Raw genomic sequence first — 24,321 nt, forward strand, 5'->3', positions numbered from 1 at the left:
AGCAATGGTGCCCTCTGTTACTGAGTTTAACTAAAGAAAATCCTTGGCAGTTATCCCAGAGAGTGGATCTACTGACTCAGGCAAAAGGAAAGTTTGTGCACCCCAACCTGCAGACTCTCAAACTCTCTGCCTGGATAATTCATCAAAATTCTACCCTGAACAATTCCTGAGTAGTCTGGTGCTTAATATTCTCAGAGTCTAGAATCTGGTGCTTAATATCCTCAGAGTCTAGAAGACCCAGTACTAGAAAAACATACTCTGCCAAGTGGAAAATATTCTGTATTTGGTGTCAGCAACAAGGCCTCAACCCTGTCTCAACCAACATCTCAGACATTTTGGAGTACCTGGCTATCTTGGTGAACAAAGGCCTTTCCTTCTCATCTATCAAGATACATGTGTCTTATCATTTCAGCCCACATCCCAACTCTTCCTCCTATCTTTTCCCACCCCCTAATGAAACAGTTCCCTAGGGGAGTGCTGCACATCAGACCTCCCAGGAGGCAGCCCACCCCTGTTTGGGACCCCAACTTTGTTCTAGAAACTTTGACCCCCACCCCACCCTTTGAAACAACTGCTTCAGCTGATTTAAAATTCTCGATCTGGTAGACTGGCCATTTACTAGCTATCTCCTCAGCCAAGAGAGTCTCTGAGTTGCAATCCCTCATGGCAGGGGGAACCCTTTTTTATTTTCCACTCAGCCAGAGTTTCAGACAGAACTAATCCTTCCTTTATGCCCAAGGTGGTGACAGACACTTCCCTGAACCAAGCCATACACTTGCCTACCTTCTTCCCTGACCCACAGAACCAAGGGGAAATAATCCTTCACTCCTTGGATGTACACAGGCAACTTCACTGCTACCTTGACAGGACTATAACTTTTGGAAAATCAGAACAACTGTTTGTTTCCTTTGCCATGGGCTGTGAAGGAAAACCAGCCTCCAAACAAATTATACTCCAAGTGGATCTCTCACTGTATTTCCTTTTGTTACACCTACCATAGCAAAAAGACACCTGAATCTGTCAGCACCACTGAACTAAGGGCACTTCTACTTCCACTGCAATCCTGAGGGGAATACCTACCAAAGAAATTTTGTAAGCAGCTACCTGGTCATCAGTGCATACCTTTAACAAGCACTACCACCTGTCAACCTTCTCCAAGTCCAGAGTAGGATTTGCCACTGCCATCTTGCAGGGCATCCTGTCTTCCCATTAAGTTGCCTACCACCCTCATCTCAGCTTTGGGAATCCTCCCACAAGTGATGACTGCAACAGTGAAGCAGGAAAGTTGTGTACACTTACCATAAATGTAGATGTTAGAGTATATTCACTGTTGCAGTCTTCTTTCACTCCCTCCATCCCCCATTCTCCTTACAGTAACAGCTTCTTTCTCTGCCTTCCTCTTTCATAAGACCCTCTGAAGGGATGCCTTTCAGGCCCCCTTTCCTCTAACCTGGTCCCTTGCTTAAGGTTCTTCTGTGGGATTCCCACCTTCTAGGAGCAAGAAAAATTTTGATGTCTTGGTATTGACTGGCTTTCTTTATACCCACCATCCTGACATTAGGGTAGGTCGCCCATCAGCACAGGAAGGAGTGAGTTTTTTACTCTGGTAGTCAGGCCGACCAAGGGCTTTTGAAGCAGGAAATCTCATAAGTCAGGACTGCAACAGTGAATACACTTGAACATGTAAATTTATGGCAAGTGTACACAACGGTACTTTCTTCAGTGTTTGACAAACAGTATTTTGCAATCTTTAATACTAAGATGGTGACTCTGAAATCTTTGCAGATAAGATGATCCCCTACTTTACCTTTGTTAAGCAGGTCTATGTCAGATGATCGACTTTTGTGAAACTCAAAACAAATTTCAAAGACAGCACATGATCAAGTTTATGAAAACTCGAATATCAACCCCCCTCCCCACAAAAATCTACCTTTTTTACATTTTTGCAGGGGGGCAAGCTCCCCTGCACTCCTCACATCCCCTGCAAATTGTATATACCAACTCTGAGTTCACACTACAGTGAGGAAAAGGTGAAATTTCCCAATCCTCGCTGTACCATGATCTCTCTCCATTCAAAAGCTTTGAGTTTTCAAAAATTCGATCATATAGTCTCGACCATGTGGAGTTTGAGCTTCTGAAAACTCTGATACGGACCTTGTTAGGTAGTGGTACTATGGTTGCACTTCATCTTACTCTAGGCAACACCCCAGCACCTTCCAGCTTCTGTAGGTTTATTTGTGTATTTGAAGAAGTACACAAGTCACTGCCCTAGTTTTGGAAGGGAGCACCTTAAACATGCAATGGCCAAATTATGGAATCATGGTATTTGGCTGAAACAAACTTCATTGATGAAAGTCACTGTGATTGAGGTTTTGTCCTTATCCTGAGGTGCAGTGACTTTAGAATTGATTATGTCAGGTCTCAGAAGATGGGCTGAAGCACCTGTATGGGGTGTGAGGGACTTGCCCCAAACACATGGAAAAACAGCCCACTTTAAAATGCAAGTCAGTTGATTTGTCTGAGTGAATCACTTTTCAAAGAATAGTTAAATAGTCAATAAAAATCCTGTTTATTTTGATAAAAAAATAATTAATTATAATTGCTGGGAGAGCTTTTATATTTAACAGCAAATAATTAATTATAACTGGTGGGATTAGCAACACTTTATCAGACAAGAGAAGGCTACTGGCCACAGATTTATACAGTTTATTTTGATAATGTCATGAGCTATCCAAATAGTGTCTTAAAAGATTTGCCCTTAAACTTGACTGAATACTGATATTCTTATTTATAACTTGGTTCTGTCCAGAATGTAGCTTCCCATTACAATTCTTCATGTTTCAAGATGGTACTATGACTTACCTTTCTGGTGTTCTCTGATACGTTTTCCAGTACTTTAAACAAAAAGTCATTTTATTTTATGTGCCGTAGAGTGCTTATATAAAAGTGTTCATGTTTTTTTCATTATACTGTCCCAAGTTCTCATAAGTTTTTCACTAAACAAACAATTGATCTGTCCTCTCTTGACTGATAAAGCACTATTAAGCATCAATAAGCTCACATCAGTTGTAATGATTTTGTTTTTCTCAAACTGATTTTTCCTCAGCTGTTTATTGCTTTATTTAAGTTAGAGCAGAGTTTGCCATTTTGAACTGTGTGCTTCACTGGTATTCACTTTTCTGATATTCACTTTTCAAGGAGATGGACTTTCATGAATTAATTCATTCCTAATAGTCATCAGTCTTACATTTCGTTCTGGTTCAGTATTTGCCCTTATACTTTTCCATGTCCCCTCATCCTTGGCAAATATTTTTCTAGCATCTGCTAGTAATCATGACAGCTTACTTGCTATTGTAAGTTTGTTATTCTGATTGGTTGTGAACCATGGTTGCCTGTCAGAAGTAAGAGAGCTGCAGTTAAAAGTTCCAGAACTATAAGAAAATAAACTATGATTGCCAAACAAATACAGATAAACATGAAATTCACTGTAATGACATTAAATTATTTTTACAGGGGGCTTGACTCTCCCCAGTACCTGATATGGGGGGCTGTATCACTACACCCTGCTTCTTATATATACCGCTGAGACTGTTTTACCTTAGAGTAAAGAAAAATATCTGAAATACTACAGCTAATGCTTTACTTATATTTCCTGTATTCATGTTTTACGTTTTGCCATTCTAAGGTTCTGAATTATGTTTTTCAGAAACTCATCAAGACCCCTCTTCTGAGAATGCTGTTTCAGTCTGACTTTTTATATCCATTGTCTAATAATGCTGGCCCTCCAGTGTCACACACATACAAATTCCTATTCTGAGTTTTGTATGTATGTATAGCAGACCCATATGCTTTCCCACTGGAGTCACTTTCTCACAAGTAAAGATCTTTAGCACCACTTTTGAATTATTAATTAATATGTGTGAATATAATTGTTAATGTTATTTATAGGAATCATCAACAAAATAGTTCTTATATGGAGTTCCATTTTGTGTTTCACATCTGGCATTGCTGGAGTGATCCAAGTAATTGCTTAGTTTCATTTATTTGCACTGTATACATTTAGCATATCTTGTCATAAGATTTATTTTCTTTCTGCTTCATTTTGTCTACTCCTCATCCCTTCCTACAGCAACTGGTTTGTTTCTTTGTCATTGCCTTCATCCACAATTTTGTATGTATTTATTCCTCCCTGTTTGTCAATCTGCTCCCTGTGTTTTCTGCTTAGTTAATTTTAGCCATTTTTCCTATTTGCATAGCAGTTGGTGTGACCCTTCTTATAGCATCCTTTACAGTCATTTTGTTTAAAGCTCCACAAGTAACTTTTACTTGACATCCTGCCATAGCTAAAATGTGTATCTTAGGAAATGATACCCATTCTGTTAACAGCTTGATCTTGTAATTCATATATGTCTTTTGCTGCTACATCTGTTAGCAAGGTTGTAGCCAATGTCTGTACCAGTGTAATCTCAGCATTAGAACAGTGTTTTTTTGCATGTTCACAATGTACCATACTGTAGTTTGTGTTTTAATACATTAGACAGCCCTTCCTGACAAATTACAGTATTTGAGGGTATAGACAGAGATGTACTAGTTTGTGTTTTAATACATTAGACAGCCCTTCCTGACAAATGACAGTGTTTGAAGGTATAGACAGATATGTACTCCAGAATGATTTCATATCTCATATTGTTCCTCTTATGGAATCTAGAACATTTACTAAATATAAGAAATTTTCTGTGTTACTGATCATCAGCCTTCTGATGATAGTTGAGGCAATGGGGATAATGCTGTTGAGCTTAAAGAGTACAAATTGCAGTTTTTGTTTAATGCCTCTTGCACTCCATGGCTTAATAATCATGTGAACTTTAAATGAGTTTTAAAGATTTTTTCAAACCATTTAATCTTACTTTTATGTATTAACATACTTTTAATTTTCAGGTACCAGGGATTTACAGAGTTCATTAATTTCAACCAGACATGATGTGTGATGTGTCTGTGAGTTATGTATAAGTCATGGTTTCATTTATTATTAACAGAACTGATGAAGTCTTATTCAATTGTTAGTAGAGGTAAAAGCTCTGATTTATTATCACTGTCCAGTTAAACATTTTTCTTTTCACATGTAATATTGTCACTTAATTTTTCACCAGTTTCAGCTGAATCCTGCCTCAGAGGTATTACACATATTGTAGCTTGTTATATGTCTGTACAACATAACATTATACTGGCAATACATGGTAAATATTAGAATTCAGAGCTGTGATAAATGCATAATTTATTTACTGTTTCAGGTATTACACTGGCATGCTCACAAGTATATTTACCCACATATTTACACTGCACTTCAGAGCACATGTACTTCAGAAACAACTTGAAATGTCCTGTTTCATGGGATCTTAGTTTGTACAGTTTTGCAAATTGCAGACAGAGAACAAAAGGGCTGGAGCAGATTTAACTCTTTCTAATCATAGGCAGGTGCCACTTGGACAGGAATTAAATCTCCAATGGCATCTTTGACTTTTTGTCCATCTTTACCATTTCACCATACTGTTACTGCATAACATTTAGTAGTAGCCTCATAAATAAAGGAGCATTATGGTAAACAAACTAATCTGATACAGAGAATTTGACATGCTCATTGTCAGAGACAGATAGCATTGCATCCTCTCCAGGCTAACTGTTCAGTTGTATTACTACTCATGAAAGAGCAGCAAAGCAATGCATTTTGTAAAAGTAATACTGGTTTTGTTTTTGGTTACAGGTTTGGGTCTGGCTCTGAACTTCCAGCCATCGCTTGTCATGCTGAACCGGTACTTTGACAAGCGTCGTCCCTTGGCAAATGGTCTAGCTGCAGCTGGCAGCCCAGTGTTTCTCTGTGCTCTTTCTCCTGTGGGTCAGCTCCTACAACATGAATTTGGTTGGCGTGGTGGGTTTCTTATTCTAGGGGGAGTGTTGCTCAACTGTTGTGCCTGTGGGGCACTAATGAGGCCTCTGCTGCCACCTAAAAAAGCAGATGATACCAAAGAAGAGCAGGTAGAGATTGTGAAGAAGCCTAAGAAAAAACTCCTCGACTTCTCTGTCTTCAAGGATAAAGGTTTTGTTATCTACACCGTTGCCGCATCCATCATGGTTCTTGGTCTTTTTGTTCCACCAGTGTTTGTAGTCAGTTATGCCAAGGATCTTCACATCCAGGATACTACAGCAGCATTCCTCCTCACCATCTTAGGATTTGTTGATATTTTTGCCAGACCTGCATGTGGTGTCATTGCTGGTCTAAAATGGGTCAGACCTCGCTGTGTCTACTTGTTCGGTTTTGCCATGCTTTTTAATGGTGTTACCGACCTCGTGAGTTCCATGTCTAAAACATATGGTGGGCTTGTGGTCTTCTGCATTTTCTTTGGCATTTCTTATGGAATGGTTGGTGCTCTTCAGTTTGAAGTGCTCATGGCCATCGTTGGGACACAGAAATTCTCCAGTGCAATTGGACTGGTACTGCTGGCAGAAGCTGTAGCTGTTTTAGTTGGTCCACCATCAGCAGGTAATTTCTGTATCAGTTGTGTTTTTGTGCAAGTGTTTTAAAAACCTGTAAGTATGATGTTGTTTTTTAGGGCTGAATTTGTGTGCCTTACCATCACAAGCAGGGACCAAAGATGTTATGGCAGTGTGGACATCAGGGGACCAGCTGCCAGTGATAGGAAAATGTCAATATAGAACAAAAACAGTGGTTGAGTAGCAGCTTGTGGAGTCCAAATGAACAGCAAGACAAACCGATACAGCTAAAATTTATTGGTAGAGCAAAGTTTTCAGGTACAACAACCCTTCTTCAGTGCAAGATAAAAGACAGACTCATTGAGTTATTTAATGATTGTTGCAATTGATTTTTATTGGCTGTGTTTTATTGAATGATTGTTGCTTAATTGGTATTTAAATAACTCAATGAGTTTGTCTTTTGTCTTGCACTGAAGAAGGGTTGTTGTACCTGAAAGCTTTGCTCTACCAATACATTTTAGCTGTATCAGTGATAGAAAAATGTCAAGATTTTATGACTACTCACCTCTCCCATGCAGGGAAAGATGAAGGGGAAGTGTATGAGGTGGATGGACAGCTGGAAAAATCAATGGAGGGAACGAGAGATCCGACTCAGTCTATGTCAGACAGGAGAAGTGAAATATTCTGAGGATTAGTGTACTTGCATTTTAAGAGTGTACCAGCCTTTGCCAAGTTCAGTGCAAAGCAGCAGTGGTATAAGAACATTGCACTCCGGGGGCTGTAAGCATTAACACAGAGTTCTAGCATCCTGTCATGCAATATTGAGACAGGTCTGCCATCAACAGATGTTACCCCCTCCATAGTTAACAGGTGGTGGTGGGGGTATAGGTAAAGACTACCATGGAAGGGGGTTCAGAATGAGCTGATAAGTACAGAAGAGAAGTAGAATATAAAGTCATGTAATATTTGAGTAAAATTTTCATAAACTATAACTACTGTTATGTAGTTTAAATAGCTGTATTAATAACTGGACATCTGAATTATCAACTAAAATGTAGAAATCATGAATGAATACAAATTAAATGTGTTGTATTCAGGTATTAGAGCAGCAGTAGTATCTTGGTATTAGTACAGTTCATAATTTGTGCAACACAACAGAAAACAAACAGGTTAAAAGTTTGTTTAGCATTTCAGACAACATAATTATTTAAGGGAATTCCAAATGCCTCCCACAGCACTAAATCTATTTATCTTTCCTTCTAAACAGTTTGATGGACATTTGACAGTCATGCAATCATAACAAGCTCTTTTTCAATTAGTTCTGCAGCTAGCTTTTGATTCTGTCTTATTTCTTTAGTGCATTTTAGTTATCTTTTAGGTATCAGTTTCATTAGTCTTAATTTGGCACAAGTTCAGCTGTTTGTTTGCTCTACCTCTCTGAGAATTTAAAAGTAATATTTCTGAGTAACAAGGCTTACCATTTCTTGAATCATCATGGTAAATTCTGTCCAGATGCTTTTGATTCATCTAGTGTCCTTCCCCTTACTTGGGGCCCATAGTGAGTAGCCACAAATCTAATTTTGATACTGTTAGTGAGATGACTAGGGAAATCTGTATGCAGGTTGTCTTGATTTTTATAAATTTTGGAACTTCTTCTTCTTCTTTCAGCTTTTTCTCGGTTAGGGGTCACAACAGCGGATCACCGTCCGCTCATAATTGGCAGTGGAGTTTTACAGTGTCGAGTTGCCAGCCCAGCACCCAACCTTCCACAGAAGGCTCACACATGCATGCACTCACACCTAGGGCCAATTAAGTGTGTCCAATCCACCTACAGCGGGAACACAGCCACTTAATTTATGGCATATTTTGCCAGTATGCTGAGCAAAGGTGATGTCTTTACCAGTGACCATTCCAGCATGCATGTGCAATCTGTCCTCTGCTATGAGCGTCTTAATATGCCTAGTTTTATCAGTATTCATACTGGTGTGGAATTTTTTAGAACAGGAACAGAACTTATGAAAGTGGGCAACTGAATATCATCTGAAGATTTATTTGAGGTGACATGCTAAGCAGTAAGCAGTGAGTATTCCCATAGCATACAAGGTAAAGAGGTGATGACTCAGAATAGACCTTAGGCTGCATGCACCCTTTCTAGTATCAGTGAATGGCCCAGAAGACCTATGTTTTTCTGACAAGTTTTACCAATGAATTAGACTGGATCCAAGATATGTATTTATTTTCATATTTATCATTCTCTTTTTTAACGTATTGTGACCTATCATGTTGAATGCATTGCTTAGATTTATATCATCTGCATCCGGTACAGTTGTGGTGCAGTATAGCAACACTTAAGTAGTACTTGACTGTTAATGCATGTCCCTGTTCAGAGTCTGTTTAAATAGCTATTTTGTGTATGGGGATGTAAGCAGCGACTGAAAACATCTTGTTGCATGCAGATAACTGCATATCTGTTTCCTGACTGATGTATGTATATTAAAAGCTGTCATATATACAAGAAGCATATATTGATCATTACCACCTGTTTGCATTACCAAAGAGTACATGGCAAAAGTAAAGCAAATGTAAAAATATGCAGTCTCAAATTAAAAGAAATTCAGATTTTATTAGGTAAGTATTAGTTATATGCATGAAAACAGCATTGAACAATGTCTTTTGGCATGGCACTTTAATCAGTAGCAGCTGTATCAAATCATGTCCCCAGCAGAAACATATGTGGAGATTTGCCAAGCCAGCTATAAAGGAAGGCCCTATATATTAGTGACTTATGAATGCCATGGCTTGTTGTTAAAAGTAAGAAAAAGGTAAAGCAAATGCACCTAAATATTGATCAAGAAACACCAAATGAAGACCCGGCAAAGACGACGACTAGCTCATTGTCTGGTAGTGGCATTACTTCATCTCTTGCAGAGAAATTTGGGTTTGGATCCTTCTACAGACTGGAAAAAAATCTGAAAGTGTACTCTACGGTGGATAATTTAATGGCAGAATCACTTGGCATAGTACAGGTGACAGATGCTGTTCTGTTGGAACATTCAGATGCAGTTAAGTGGTTGAACAACTGAGTGAAGTGCTATTTAAGATACTCTTATCCTTGGAGCTGAAGCAGACTTGCTCACTGAAAAGCATGTAAATGTTGAAGGCCCTGCTTGTTGTAAAACATATGAGTAAAAGATGTTCCTGAGAGAATAGAAGGACAAAATAATGTTTTTGTTTACGCGGCAAGATGGCTGAGTGTCCCTGAGAGTGCGTTGAGGACTGAAAGGGTTCAAAGAGATTTTTTTGCTATTTGCTGCAGCGACTTGGCGAAAGCCTGAATCAGTTATTGTCTGGGCCAAGTTATTTGCCCTGAAAGAATGACTGCTCTCTGCTGTATGAAAAATCTTGGAAAGAATGCCATGTGGGGGAATCCCAAGGTATTTATAAAGCATGAATATATATTGCTCATTCTTGGCAGAAATGTGCAGTCTTTTTTCCCAGTCATGAAGCAATGCCATATCCAGGAAATTAAGTATAATTTGTTATAACCTGCTCATATAAACATGTTGCTGCCTTTTGTTACAAGCACATTTGCAGATGCAAAAGATGCATTGACTTTTCTATAAGAATGATGTAAAGCCTCTTTGGAAGGGCAAGGTGCAGGGAGCAGTGTGGTAGTGTCATGTGGCGAGGTGGCTCAGTGGAAGCCACTTGCCTGCTGATTGGTATTGTGAAAGGGGATATAGTTTTGTTATATAGACCAGTCTGCTATGTAGGAAAGATGAGCTGTTATTTTTAAAGGATACTTTCTAATGTTAGTTTCTTCTGAGCCCTTTCTTTCTAACATACTTTGAACTTGGATATTCTGAATTCACGCCACTGGATCTACAAATCACATGATTAGTTTTCCCCAATAAGTCATAAGAAAAGTTTGCAGTGCAGCTTGGGAGCTTTTCTAGCTTGCTTTCTTCTAGTAGAGATTTTGCTGAGTCTGCTAATAAAAAGAAAACAAGGTGAAGTAGCTGATATTTCTTAGTCTTTAGCTTCAACTGCAATCTGTATGTAAGAAGTGGTGATACCTTTGTGGAATGTAAGGCTTTTCTTGACTACAAACCTGTTACAAATATTGTCTGCTGATTCCTAAGACTGAACGGGATTTAGAGTGTAGAAAGGCGCAGTTTGACTATCCCCTGCACTTATTGCTGCTGGCTTAGCAATACTGTCTTGATGAACACCAATTTGTTTCCAGCTTGATTCAGAAAAAAAACAGTTATATCCCCCCATGGAGAAATTAGTAAAGATGTCGTTCTATTGAATGATACTGTAGTGTATCTGCAGTACCTGCAGAACCAATATACTGTCATATCCAGACAATCCTACATTTTAGCACACTCTATTTTAGCTGGAGAGATTTCCTTATTACAAGATTTCCAGAGCTGGCTGAACCAATGAAGAGGAGCGATATGGAATTAAACCATTACCTAGACTTATCCTGTACTGCTCAAGCGTATTTTTGTGCTTTAGACTGATAAGTATAATTTTGCTCTCTCCTTGGGTGCTTGTTTGCAAGGGTCTTGGAGTTTAAATGAAAACTTTCTAGCCTCTATAGTACAGATGGTGAAGAATGTAACTGTTTCTTCATATTAAAGAAAAGAGTAGGTACTCCTCGGGTAATACGAATTTTAAAATTGTGGGAATTAGTTATTATTACTAGCTGATCTGCAATGAATTTGTATACAAATTGTATTTTCATACTGAGGTTTATTTACTTTCAAGGAGATTGGAGGACAAATGTAATACTTACTCACGCATAAGATATGGTTGGGTGTTGCATCCGTTATATCCTAAAATGGAGCATATTATGTATACATATTGTAAAATAATGTGTAAATAAATTACTAATACAGGTAAAATTAAATTCAGCTGTGTAAACATATTTATAGTAGATAAGGATGCTACAAGTATATTTACCCACATATTTACACTGCACTTCAGAGCACATGTACTTCAGAAACAACTTGAAATGTCCTGTTTCATGGGAGCTTATTGTTGTGGAGAAGAGGAGTTTTCAGCCTGTTAAGGGCTGTAACTTGCCCCAAACCAGGTTTCAAGTTGATTTGTCTGGGTGAATCACTTTTCAAAGAATAGTTAAATAGTCAATAAAAATCCTGTTTATTTTGATAAAAAAATAATTAATTATAATTGCTGGGAGAGCTTTTATACTTAACAGCAAATAATTAATTATAACTGGTGGGATTAGCAACACTTTATCAGACAAGAGAAGGCTACTGGCCACAGATTTATACAGTTTATTTTGATAATGTCATGAGCTATCCAAATAGTGTCTTAAAAGATTTGCCCTTAAACTTGACTGAATACTGATATTCTTATTTATAACTTGGTTCTGTCCAGAATGTAGCTTCCCATTACAATTCTTCATGTTTCAAGATGGTACTATGACTTACCTTTCTGGTGTTCTCTGATACGTTTTCCAGTACTTTAAACAAGACGTCATTTTATTTTATGTGCCGTAGAGTGCTTATATAAAAGTGTTCATGTTTTTTTTCATTATACTGTCCAAGTTCTCGTAAGTTTTTCACTAAACAAACAATTGATCTGTCCTCTCTTGACTGATAAAGCACTATTAAGCATCAATAAGCTCACATCAGTTGTAATGATTTTGTTTTTCTCAAACTGATTTTTCCTCAGCTGTTTATTGCTTTATTTAAGTTAGAGCAGAGTTTGCCATTTTGAACTGTGTGCTTCACTGGTATTCACTTTTCTGATATTCACTTTTCAAGGAGATGGACTTTCATGAATTAATTCATTCCTAATAGTCATCAGTCTTACATTTCGTTCTGGTTCAGTATTTGCCCTTATACTTTTCCATGTCCCCTCATCCTTGGCAAATATTTTTCTAGCATCTGCTAGTAATCATGACAGCTTACTTGCTATTGTAAGTTTGTTATTCTGATTGGTTGTGAATCATGGTTGTCTGTCAGATGTAAGAGAGCTGCAGTTAAAAGTTCCAGAACTATAAGAAAATAAACTATGATTGCCAAACAAATACAGATAAACATGAAATTCACTGTAATGACATTAAATTATTTTTACAGGGGGCTTGACTCTCCCCACTACCTGATATGGGGGGCTGTACCACTACACCCTGCTTCTTATATATACCGCTGAGACTGTTTTACCTAAGAGTAAAGAAAAATATCTGAAATACTGCAGCTAATGCTTTACTTATATTTCCTGTATTCATGTTTTACGTTTTGCCATTCCAAGGTTCTGAATTATGTTTTTCAGAAACTCATCAAGACCCCTCTTCTGAGAATGCTGTTTCAGTCTGACTTTTTATATCCATTGTCTAATAATGCTGGCCCTCCAGTGTCACACACATACAAATTCCTATTCTGAGTTTTGTATGTATGTATAGCAGACCCATATGCTTTCCCACTGGAGTCACTTTCTCACAAGTAAAGATCTTTAGCACCACTTTTGAATTATTAATTAATATGTGTGAATATAATTGTTAATGTTATTTATAGGAATCATCAACAAAATAGTTCTTATATGGAGTTCCATTTTGTGTTTCACATCTGGCATTGCTGGAGTGATCCAAGTAATTGCTTAGTTTCTTTTATTTGCACTGTATACATTTAGCATATCTTGTCATAAGATTTATTTTCTTTCTGCTTCATTTTGTCTACTCCTCATCCCTTCCTACAGCAACTGGTTTGTTTCTTTGTCATTGCCTTCATCCACGATTTTGTATGCATTTATTCCTTCCTGTTTGTCAATCTGCTCCCTGTGTTTTCAGCTTAGTTAATTTTAGCCATTTTTCCTATTTGCATAGCAGTTGGTGTGACCCTTCTTATAGCATCCTTTACAGTCATTTTGTTTAAAGCTCCACAAGTAACTTTTACTTGACATCCTGCCATAGCTAAAATGTGTATCTTAGGAAATGATGCCCATTCTGTTAACAGCTTGATCTTGTAATTCATATATGTCTTTTGCTGCTACATCTGTTAGCAAGGTTGTAGCCAATGTCTGTACCAGTGTAATCTCAGCATTAGGAACAGTGTTTTTTTTTGCATGTTCACAATGTGTACCATACTGTAGTTTGTGTTTTAATACATTAGACAGCCCTTCCTGACAAATTACAGTATTTGAGGGTATAGACAGAGATGTACTAGTTTGTGTTTTAATACATTAGACAGCCCTTCCTGACAAATGACAGTGTTTGAAGGTATAGACAGATATGTACTCCAGAATGATTTCATATCTCATATTGTTCCTCTTATGGAATCTAGAACATTTACTAAATATAAGAAATTTTCTGTGTTACTGATCATCAGCCTTCTGATGATAGTTGAGGCAATGGGGATAATGCTGTTGAGCTTAAAGAGTACAAATTGCAGTTTTTGTTTAATGCCTCTTGCACTCCATGGCTTAATAATCATGTGAACTTTAAATGAGTTTTAAAGATTTTTTCAAACCATTTAATCTTACTTTTATGTATTAACGCACTTTTAATTTTCGGGTACCAGGGATTTACAGAGTTCATTAATTTCAACCAGACATGATGTTTGATGTGTCTGTGAGTTATGTACAAGTCATGGTTTCATTTATTATTAACAGAACTGATGAAGTCTTATTCAATTGTTAGTAGAGGCAAAAGCTCTGATTTATTATCAGTGTCCAGTTAAACATTTTTCTTTTCACATGTAATATTGTCACTTAATTTTTCACCAGTTTCAGCTGAATCCTGCCTCAGAGGTATTACACATATTGTAGCTTGTTATATGTCTGTACAACATAACATTATACTGGCAATACATGGTAAATATTAGAATTCAGAGCTGTGATAAATGCATAATTTATTTACTGTTTCAGGTATTACACTGGCATGCTCACAAGTATATTTACCCACATATTTACACTGCACTTCAGAGCACATGTACTTCAGAAACAACTTGAAATGTCCTGTTTCATGGGATCTTAGTTTGTACAGTTTTGCAAATTGCAGACAGAGAACAAAAGGGCTGGAGCAGATTTAACTCTTTCTAATCATAGGCAGGTGCCACTTGGACAGGAATTAAATCTCCAATGGCATCTTTGACTTTTTGTCCATCTTTACCATTTCCCCATACTGTTACTGCATAACATTTAGTAGTAGCCTCATAAATAAAGGAGCATTATGGTAAACAAACTAATCTTATACAGAGAATGTGACATGCTCATTGTCAGAGACAGATAGCATTGCATCCTCTCCAGGCTAGCTGTTCAGTTGTATTACTACTCATGAAAGAGCAACAAAGCAATGCATTTTGTAAAAGTAATACTGGTTTTGTTTTTGATTACAGGTTTGGGTCTGGCTCTGAACTTCCAGCCATCGCTTGTCATGCTGAACCGGTACTTTGACAAGCGTCGTCCCTTGGCAAATGGTCTAGCTGCAGCTGGCAGCCCAGTGTTTCTCTGTGCTCTTTCTCCTGTGGGTCAGCTCCTACAACATGAATTTGGTTGGCGTGGTGGGTTTCTTATTCTAGGGGGAGTGTTGCTCAACTGTTGTGCCTGTGGGGCACTAATGAGACCTCTGCTGCCACCTAAAAAAGCAGATGATACCAAAGAAGAGCAGGTAGAGATTGTAAAGAAGCCTAAGAAAAAACTCCTCGACTTCTCTGTCTTCAAGGATAAAGGTTTTGTTATCTACACCGTTGCCGCATCCATCATGGTTCTTGGTCTTTTTGTTCCACCAGTGTTTGTAGTCAGTTATGCCAAGGATCTTCACATCCAGGATACTACAGCAGCATTCCTCCTCACCATCTTAGGATTTGTTGATATTTTTGCCAGACCTGCATGTGGTGTCATTGCTGGTCTAAAATGGGTCAGACCTCGCTGTGTCTACTTGTTCGGTTTTGCCATGCTTTTTAATGGTGTTACCGACCTCGTGAGTTCCATGTCTAAAACATATGGTGGGCTTGTGGTCTTCTGCATTTTCTTTGGCATTTCTTATGGAATGGTTGGTGCTCTTCAGTTTGAAGTGCTCATGGCCATCGTTGGGACACAGAAATTCTCCAGTGCAATTGGACTGGTACTGCTGGCAGAAGCTGTAGCTGTTTTAGTTGGTCCACCATCAGCAGGTAACTTCTGTATCAGTTGTGTTTTTGTGCAAGTGTTTTAAAAACCTGTAAGTATGATGTTGTTTTTTAGGGCTGGATTTGTGTGCCTTACCATCACAAGCAGGGACCAAAGATGTTATGGCAGTGTGGACATCAGGGGACCAGCTGCCAGTGATAGGAAAATGTCAATATAGAACAAAAACAGTGGTTGAGTAGCAGCTTGTGGAGTCCAAATGAACAGCAAGACAAACCGATACAGCTAAAATTTATTGGTAGAGCAAAGTTTTCAGGTACAACAACCCTTCTTCAGTGCAAGATAAAAGACAGACTCATTGAGTTATTTAATGATTGTTGCAATTGATTTTTATTGGCTGTGTTTTATTGAATGATTGTTGCTTAATTGGTATTTAAATAACTCAATGAGTTTGTCTTTTGTCTTGAACTGAAGAAGGGTTGTACCTGAAAGCTTTGCTCTACCAATACATTTTAGCTGTATCAGTGATAGAAAAATGTCAAGATTTTATGACTACTCACCTCTCCCATGCAGGGAAAGATGAAGGGGAAGTGTATGAGGTGGATGGACAGCTGGAAAAATCAGTGGAGGGAACGAGAGATCCGACTCAGTCTATGTCAGACAGGAGAAGTGAAATATTCTGAGGATTAGTGTACTTGCATTTTAAGAGTGTACCAGCCTTTGCCAAGTTCAGTGCAAAGCAGCAGTGGTATAAGAACATTGCACTCCGGGGGCTGTAAGCATTAACACAGAGTTCTAGCATCCTGTCATGCAATATTGAGACAGGTCTGCCATCAACAGATGTTACCCTCCATAGTTAACAGGTGGTGGGGGTATAGGTAAAGACTACCATGGAAGGGGGTTCAGAATGAGCTGATAAGTACAGAAGAGAAGTAGAATATAAAGTCATGTAATATTTGAGTAAAATTTTCATAAACTATAACTACTGTTATGTAGTTTAAATAGCTGTATTAATAACTGGACATCTGAATTATCAACTAAAATGTAGAAATCATGAATGAATACAAATTAAATGTGTTGTATTCAGGTATTAGAGCAGCAGTATTATCTTGGTATTAGTACAGTCCATAATTTGTGCAACACAACAGAAAACAAACAGGTTAACAGTTTGTTTAGCATTTCAGACAACATAATTATTTAAGGGAATTCCAAATGCCTCCCACAGCACTAAATCTATTTATCTTTCTTTCTAAACAGTTTGATGGACATTTGACAGTCATGCAATCATAACAAGCTCTTTTTCAATTAGTTCTGCAGCTAGCTTTTGATTCTGTCTTATTTCTTAGTGCATTTTAGTTATCTTTTAGGTATCAGTTTCATTAGTCCTAATTTGGCACAAGTTCAGCTGTTTGTTTGCCCTACCTCTCTGAGAATTTAAAAGTAACATTTCTGAGTAACAAGGGTTACCATTTCTTGAATCATCGTGGTAAATTCTGTCCAGATGCTTTTGATTCATCTAGTGTCCTTCCCCTTACTTGGGGCCCATACTGAGTAGCTACAAATCTAATTTTGATACTGTTAGTGAGATGACTAGGGAAATCTGTATGCAGGTTGTCTTGATTTTTATAAATTTTGGAACTTCTTCTTCTTCTTCTTTCGGCTTTTTCTCGGTTAGGGGTCGCCACAGCGGATCACCGTCCGCTCATGATTGGCAGTGGAGTTTTACAGTGTCGAGTTGCCAGCCCAGCACCCAGTCTTCCACAGAAGGCACACACATGCATGCACTCACACCTAGGGCCAATTTAGTGTGTCCAATCCACCTACAGCGGGAACACAGCCACTTAATTTATGGCATATTTTGCCAGTATGCTGAGCAAAGGTGATGTCTTTACCAGTGACCATTCCAGCATGCATGTGTAATCTGTCCTCTGCTATGAGCGTCTTAATATGCCTAGTTTTATCAGTATTCAGACTGGTGTGGAATTTTTTAGAACAGGAACAGAACTTATGAAAGTGGGCAACTGAATATCATCTGAAGATTTATTTGAGGTGACATGCTAAGCAGTAAGCAGTGAGTATTCCCATAGCATACAAGGTAAAGAGGTGATGACTCAGAATAGACCTTAGGCTGCATGCACCCTTTCTAGTATCAGTGAATGGCCCAGAAGACCTATGTTTTTCTGACAAGTTTTACCAATGAATTAGACTGGATCCAAGATATGTATTTATTTTCATATTTATCATTCTCTTTTTTAACTTATTGTGACCTATCATGTTGAATGCATTGCTTAGATTTATATCATCTGCATCCGGTACAGTTGTGGTACAGTATAGTAACACTTAAGTAGTACTTGACTGTTAATGCATGTCCCTGTTCAGAGTGTTTAAATAGCTATTTTGTGTATGGGGATGTAAGCAGTGACTGAAAACATCTTGTTGCATGCAGATAACTGCATATCTGTTTCCTGACTGATGTATGTATATTAAAAGCTGTCATATATACAAGAAGCAAGTATTGATCATTACCACCTGTTTGCATTACCAAAGAGTACATGGCAAAAGTAAAGCACATGTAAAAATATGCAGTCTCAAATTAAAAGAAATTCAGATTTTATTAGGTAAGTATTAGTTATATGCATGAAAACAGCATTGAACAATGTCTTTTGGCATGGCACTTTAATCAGTAGCAGCTGTATCAAATCATGTCTCCAGCAGAAACATATGTGGAGATTTGCCAAGCTAGCTATAAAGGAAGGCCCTATATATTAGTGACTTATGAATGCCATGGCTTGTTGTTAAAAGTAAGAAAAAGGTAAAGCAAATGCACCTAAATATTGATCAAGAAACACCAAATGAAGACCCGGCAAAGACGACGACTAGCTCATTGTCTGGTAGTGGCATTACTTCATCTCTTGCAGAGAAATTTGGGGTTGGATCCTTCTATAGACTGGAAAAAAATCTGAAACTGTACTCTACGGTGGATAATTTAATGGCAGAATCACTTGGCATAGTACAGGTGACAGATGCTGTTCTGTTGGAACATTCAGATGCAGTTAAGTGGTTGAACAACTGAGTGAAGTGCTATTTAAGATACTCTTATCCTTGGAGCTGAAGCAGACTTGCTCACTGAAAAGCATGTAAATGTTGAAGGCCCTGCTTGTTGTAAAACATATGAGTAAAAGATGTTCCTGAGAGAATAGAAGGACAAAATAGTGTTTTGTTTATGCGGCAAGATGGCTGAGTGTCCCTGAGAGTGCGTTGAGGACTGAAAGGGTTCAAAGAGATTTTTTGCTATTTGCTGCAGCGACTTGGCGAAAGCCTGAATCAGTTATTGTCTGGGTCAAGTTATTTGCCCTGAAAGAATGACTGCTCTCTGCTGTATGAAAAATCTTGGAAAGAATGTCATGTGGGGGAATCCCAAGGTATTTATAAAGCATGAATATATATTGCTCATTCTTGGCAGAAATGTGCAGTCTTTTTTCCCAGTCATGAAGCAATGCCATATCCAGGAAATTAAGTATAATTTGTTATAACCTGCTCATATAAACATGTTGCTGCCTTTTGTTACAAGCACATTTGCAGATGCAAAAGATGCATTGACTTTTCTATAAGAATGATGTAAAGCCTCTTTGGAAGGGCAAGGTGCAGGGAGCAGTGTGGTAGTGTCATGTGGCGAGGTGGCTCAGTGGAAGCCACTTGCCTGCTGATTGGTATTGTGAAAAGGGATATAGTTTTGTTATATAGACCAGTCTGCTATGTAGGAAAGATGAGCTGTTATTTTTAAAGGATACTTTCTAATGTTAGTTTCTTCTGAGCCCTTTCTTTCTAACATACTTTGAACTTGGATATTCTGAATTCACGCCACTGGCTCTACAAATCACATGATTAGTTTTCCCCAATAAGTCATAAGAAAAGTTTGCAGTGCAGCTTGGGAGCTTTTCTAGCTTGCTTTCTTCTAGTAGAGATTTTGCTGAGTCTGCTAATAAAAAGAAAACAAGGTGAAGTAGCTGATATTTCTTAGTCTTTAGCTTCAACTGCAGTCTGTATGTAAGAAGTGGTGATACCTTTGTGGAATGTAAGGCTTTTCTTGACTACAAACCTGTTACAAATATTGTCTGCTGATTCCTAAGACTGAATGGGATTCAGAGTGTAGAAAGGCGCAGTTTGGCTATCCCCTGCACTTATTGCTGCTGGCTTAGCAATACTGTCTTGATGAACACCAATTTGTTTCCAGCTTGATTCAGAAAAAAAAACAGTTATATCCCCCCATGGAGAAATTAGTAAAGATGTCGTTCTATTGAATGATACTGTAGTGTATCTGCAGTACCTGCAGAACCAATATACTGTCATATCCAGACAATCCTACATTTTAGCACACTCTATTTTAGCTGGAGAGATTTCCTTCTTACAAGATTTCCAGAGCTGGCTGAACCAATGAAGAGGAGCGATATGGAATTAAACCATTACCTAGACTTATCCTGTGTACTGCTCAAGCGTATTTTTGTGCTTTAGACTGATAAGTATAATTTTGCTCTCTCCTTGGGTGCTTGTTTGCAAGGGTCTTGGAGTTTAAATGAAAACTTTCTAGCCTCTATAGTACAGATGGTGAAGAATGTAACTGTTTCTTCATATTAAAGAAAAGAGTAGGTACTCCTCGGGTAATACGAATTTTAAATTTGTGGGAATTAGTTATTATTACTAGCTGATCTGCAAAGAATTTGTATGCAAATTGTATTTTCATACTGAGGTTTATTTACTTTCAAGGAGATTGGAGGACAAATGTAATACTTACTCACACATAAGATATGGTTGGGTGTTGCATCCGTTATATCCTAAAATGGAGCATATTATGTATGCTATAGGGTTTAAAAAAAAAAAGAAATGTGAGTATAAGGTTTAAAGTAGCTGAGACTACAGCGTTCAGAGATTTACACTTTATGCCGTGACACATATTGAGGAAGTAAAAAAAAAAAAAAGAATCAGTTAAAATGAGACTATAATAACCTGCTAACTATATAGTTGAACAGAGAGTTTTTGACAAAGGTACGCCTAATATATAACAACAAAAATTAAGCTGTGGTATAAAAAGCAATTAAATTTGAACTCAGCAGGCTGTTATGGTAATGGAATGGGGTGGGGGTGACATCCAGGAGCTTCTGTGGGGGTAGTGTAATGTCCAGTAATATCTATGTCGGTAGGAGTCTCCTGTCTAGCAATTTTATCAGACTTGGAGTGCAATCTTCATTGCAGTTTTATATAGAGGGACACCTGAAAAAAAAAAAAAAAAACATTTTAGCCCATTGTTATACTGAAAAAGCTAGTTACAACTATTTCAAGGCAGTTTAGTAGTATCAGTTTTTATCCCTAGATACATGAAGTAGGTCATCTTTCTTTGAAATCTAAAGAGTAAGCTATTATATGCCTTGGTTTGTAAAGTTTAGCTAATCATAGTAGTAATTCTGTGAGAGCTCTTTCAGACTTCAGTGTTTAAGATAGCTTTATATTCAAAGCATGATATAAATGTCTGAAGTAGTGATATTGCATCTTTAATTTCCAGCCCTTTTTAGGTATATAATTCGGATGTTTCTCTTTGTTCAATTCTTTAAGTTATCTGTTTTGTAAATAAGTTGAAAGAATAAATAATAATGTTTTAGAAGGTAGATAGTATTTTCCTGTTTGACTGAAACATTTATATAAAAATGTATATCAAGAAAAAAATGTTTTTGCGTCAAGTGAGTCTATTTATATTTTATTACTAGTTTTTTGCTCTTATCTGCTTATTTTTGTTAGCAGAGGCATTCAGAGCGTCAGTTTTCTCAGAAATTAAATTGTTTAAACAAATACCTGCTGCACATCATACAGCATGACTTGATTTTTACTTCAAAATACACACTGCTATCTTCCAAATTTTGTTTAACTGATAATCAGAGGCTAGAAACAAGTACATTAAGATTTATCATGAAGTTGAAATATCATTAAAGAAGACAGATCTGGGCCTGAGTCATTTCTTAAGATACTTTGCCTGTAGCAGCTGAATTCCAAGCCAAAATAAGCTGTGGAAACAACTGCTTTGGAAATGTTCGTATCAAATCTTAATGTATTAATAACACCAGTCATTTGTTTACAATCTTTATTTAATGATCTACTACCCTTTGGATATCTGGCACAGACAGTAATACTACAAACTAAATTGTTCTTAATGAGCAAACAGCGGGTGCTCACAGCTATTCCTGTATGTTGTTCCTGGGCAGGAATTGCCCCAGGTGGAAAGATTTACTACATTGATTATAATGGCAACTATCTTGTCTGATTCTGCAGTGAAGAAAATCCTGAAGTCTATGTTGTCTTTTTGTCTGAGTTTTAGATTGGAAAAAAAATGTTAGAGCCATACTGGAATACTGCTCCAACCAGAGAAAAATTAAAAGAATAACAACTACTTTGGACTTACTTGTGATGTTCCATAAGATCTAAAAAAGTATGTAGCAATAAGAATTTATTTTGTTTAATGTAATGTTAGCAGATGTTAAAGAATCAGGTATGAAACTTCTTAAATTGTGACAGATTGGTCGGCCAAAAGTTTATTCATTAAGATACAATAATTTTGCCCTTAATGACATGAATAACACTGATTTGTTATTTTAAATGTAATTTGACTGTTGCTAGCTAATATGGTAAACTTATTCAAAAGACCCTGTAAACAGCTAGAAGGTTCTGAAATGCCAGGGTAGCAGATTACCCTGCAGTTAGCAGCATATTTATAAGACCAAAGGCTGAAATCCCTTCTAATGTTTAGCAAATCTAACGATACTGCAGGAGAATCATTGTACTGTATTTATGTAACTGAACTCTGGAACACCATTCCCCTGTATTTAAAAATGAAATGAAGCAACCTGAAAAACTATAATTTAAAATTTAACTTAAACAATATCTAAGCAATTCCTGGTTATTCGCATGCACAACCCCAGGCTACTCGTTGTATATCAATCTAACAGAAAGTCTGAATGTCAACCCATAGTGACATCCCACCCCAATACAATCACCACACAGAAGATGCTATGTCTCATCTATCAATTCTTCTTTCATCTCTGTCAGTCTCTTATAGTCTTTGACATTCATCCTTCTAGTGTCTTTCACATACACAAAATCAACAAATTCTAAGGACAGAGCCACCATCTGCTACATAAACAAGGTAATGCATTTCCCATCACTTACCAGGACTCTTCTTACAGAAGGATTTTTAAAAAATGTATGTTTTATGAAATTACTTAATTTTCTAGTATATTTGCTTAGCTGAGATAATGTTAAGAGCAGATTTTTCAACTGGAAGAAGACATTGCTGTATGCTTTCTGATACTAAACTGCTAAGAAAAGTCACATGCAGACTTTTAATCCATCTCCGCCCCTTTCCTGAACAACATAGACTTGACTACAAGACTATAAAAATGATTTTATGAAATAATATGTTTCACTAACAACAGAGTTGATATTTCAGCTGACTAGATCGATGTTAAATTGATAAACTAATATAATGTCATTTTTCAGTTTTTATTTCTTATAAGTGTTGGACAAAGGTAATTTATCTGAAAGATTAGTTAAACTAATAAAAGTGAAGATGTAGCTCTGTTGGATGTAACTGAATATTTTAAAGTGTTTCTTATCTAATGATTATTTTTTTACCACCTTAAGGCCATTTTTGGCAAGAATGGTTATATCTTTTCTGGCATTATCCATGCTGCCCTGGGATTTAGTTGTAATTTGCCCCATAAACCATCTTGTTCATGCTCAATCTCCAAGTCTGAGTGATGCAGAAAACATCAGTGCCCTCATCATTAATCATGACTTCTAGCTTACTATGTTCATCTCCCATGCATCTCGCATTGAGGAAGCAGGAAGTTTAACCAGCATTTTTCTTCACACCCCACGTTAATCTGTTTATAATTGTACTGGGTTATTTGCTCTGCAAGTTTCAAGAACGCTGAGTCCACAGACCCCTAAGATGATGAGACCACACCAATTGGAACCACCAACAAATGCAAACCAGCAAATAAGTTGGCTAAAAAATCTCCATTTAATACGTGTTGTTGAGCGCTTTCACCCACATGAATGTGGGCTTCATCAGAACATCACAATGCAAATCTTTTACAGTTTAAATACTACATTTGGCGCCAAAACTCAATAGTAAGTATTTTAAAGTGATTTAAAGTGATATGTGCACCAAAATTACATTAAAAAATATGTACTATTAAATTCCTAATGCATGAATGCTTGAACTTATATAAAATATGTTCATCATACATTTAAAATAATATAATATAATATTTAAAATAATATAAATGGAACGCTTTCTTGGTTGTGTGCTCTGCAAGTTTAACAGAAGGTCTAGATCTGTTCCATTGATGAAGGAGATGAAAATGTTACAATGCTGATTTTAAATGCTTTTTGATTGGTCCTCTAGGATTTAGTAAAGCTGAAACAGGAAATTCTAATGGATAAAACACAATCTATTGATACAGAATACAGAGAACATGTACTTCATATGTATAACCCCAAACAAAATTAAAAATACTATATAATAAAAAAATACACAAATCAAATTAAAATAAGTAAAGTATATTGTTTTTACAGGGGGGAAGCCTCAAGCACTGCACACATTCTTACCACCTACCTATACTTTCTTTGAGATCATGTTACTTTATAGAAAAGTAAAACTTGGACTTCCCTTGAATTTTAACATTA

General features: G+C 37.1%; 2 protein-coding genes across 3 annotated transcripts in view; both read left to right on the forward strand.

Moving 5' to 3' along the window:
* Positions 1 to 6,594, forward strand: part of LOC122799277 (monocarboxylate transporter 4-like) — a 712,696-nt gene extending 706,102 nt beyond the window's left edge. For both annotated transcript variants that reach the window (XM_044068231.1, XM_044068233.1), the window contains one exon: positions 5,762 to 6,594. In XM_044068231.1, the coding sequence (XP_043924166.1) occupies positions 5,762 to 6,579 (818 nt within the window). In that variant the 3' untranslated portion in view covers positions 6,580 to 6,594. The remainder of the gene's footprint in view (positions 1 to 5,761) is intronic.
* Positions 6,595 to 14,812: 8,218 nt separating this feature from the next.
* LOC122800240 (monocarboxylate transporter 4-like) overlaps positions 14,813 to 24,321 on the forward strand; it is a 77,920-nt gene continuing 68,411 nt past the window's right edge. Inside the window, exon 1 of the mRNA XM_044069732.1 lies at positions 14,813 to 15,632. Coding sequence (XP_043925667.1) covers positions 14,813 to 15,632 — 820 coding nt within the window. The remainder of the gene's footprint in view (positions 15,633 to 24,321) is intronic.

The sequence above is a fragment of the Protopterus annectens genome, chromosome 4.part0, assembly GCF_019279795.1.
Source record: "Protopterus annectens isolate FY-2018-M chromosome 4.part0, PAN1.0, whole genome shotgun sequence".
NCBI lineage: Eukaryota > Metazoa > Chordata > Ceratodontiformes > Protopteridae > Protopterus > Protopterus annectens.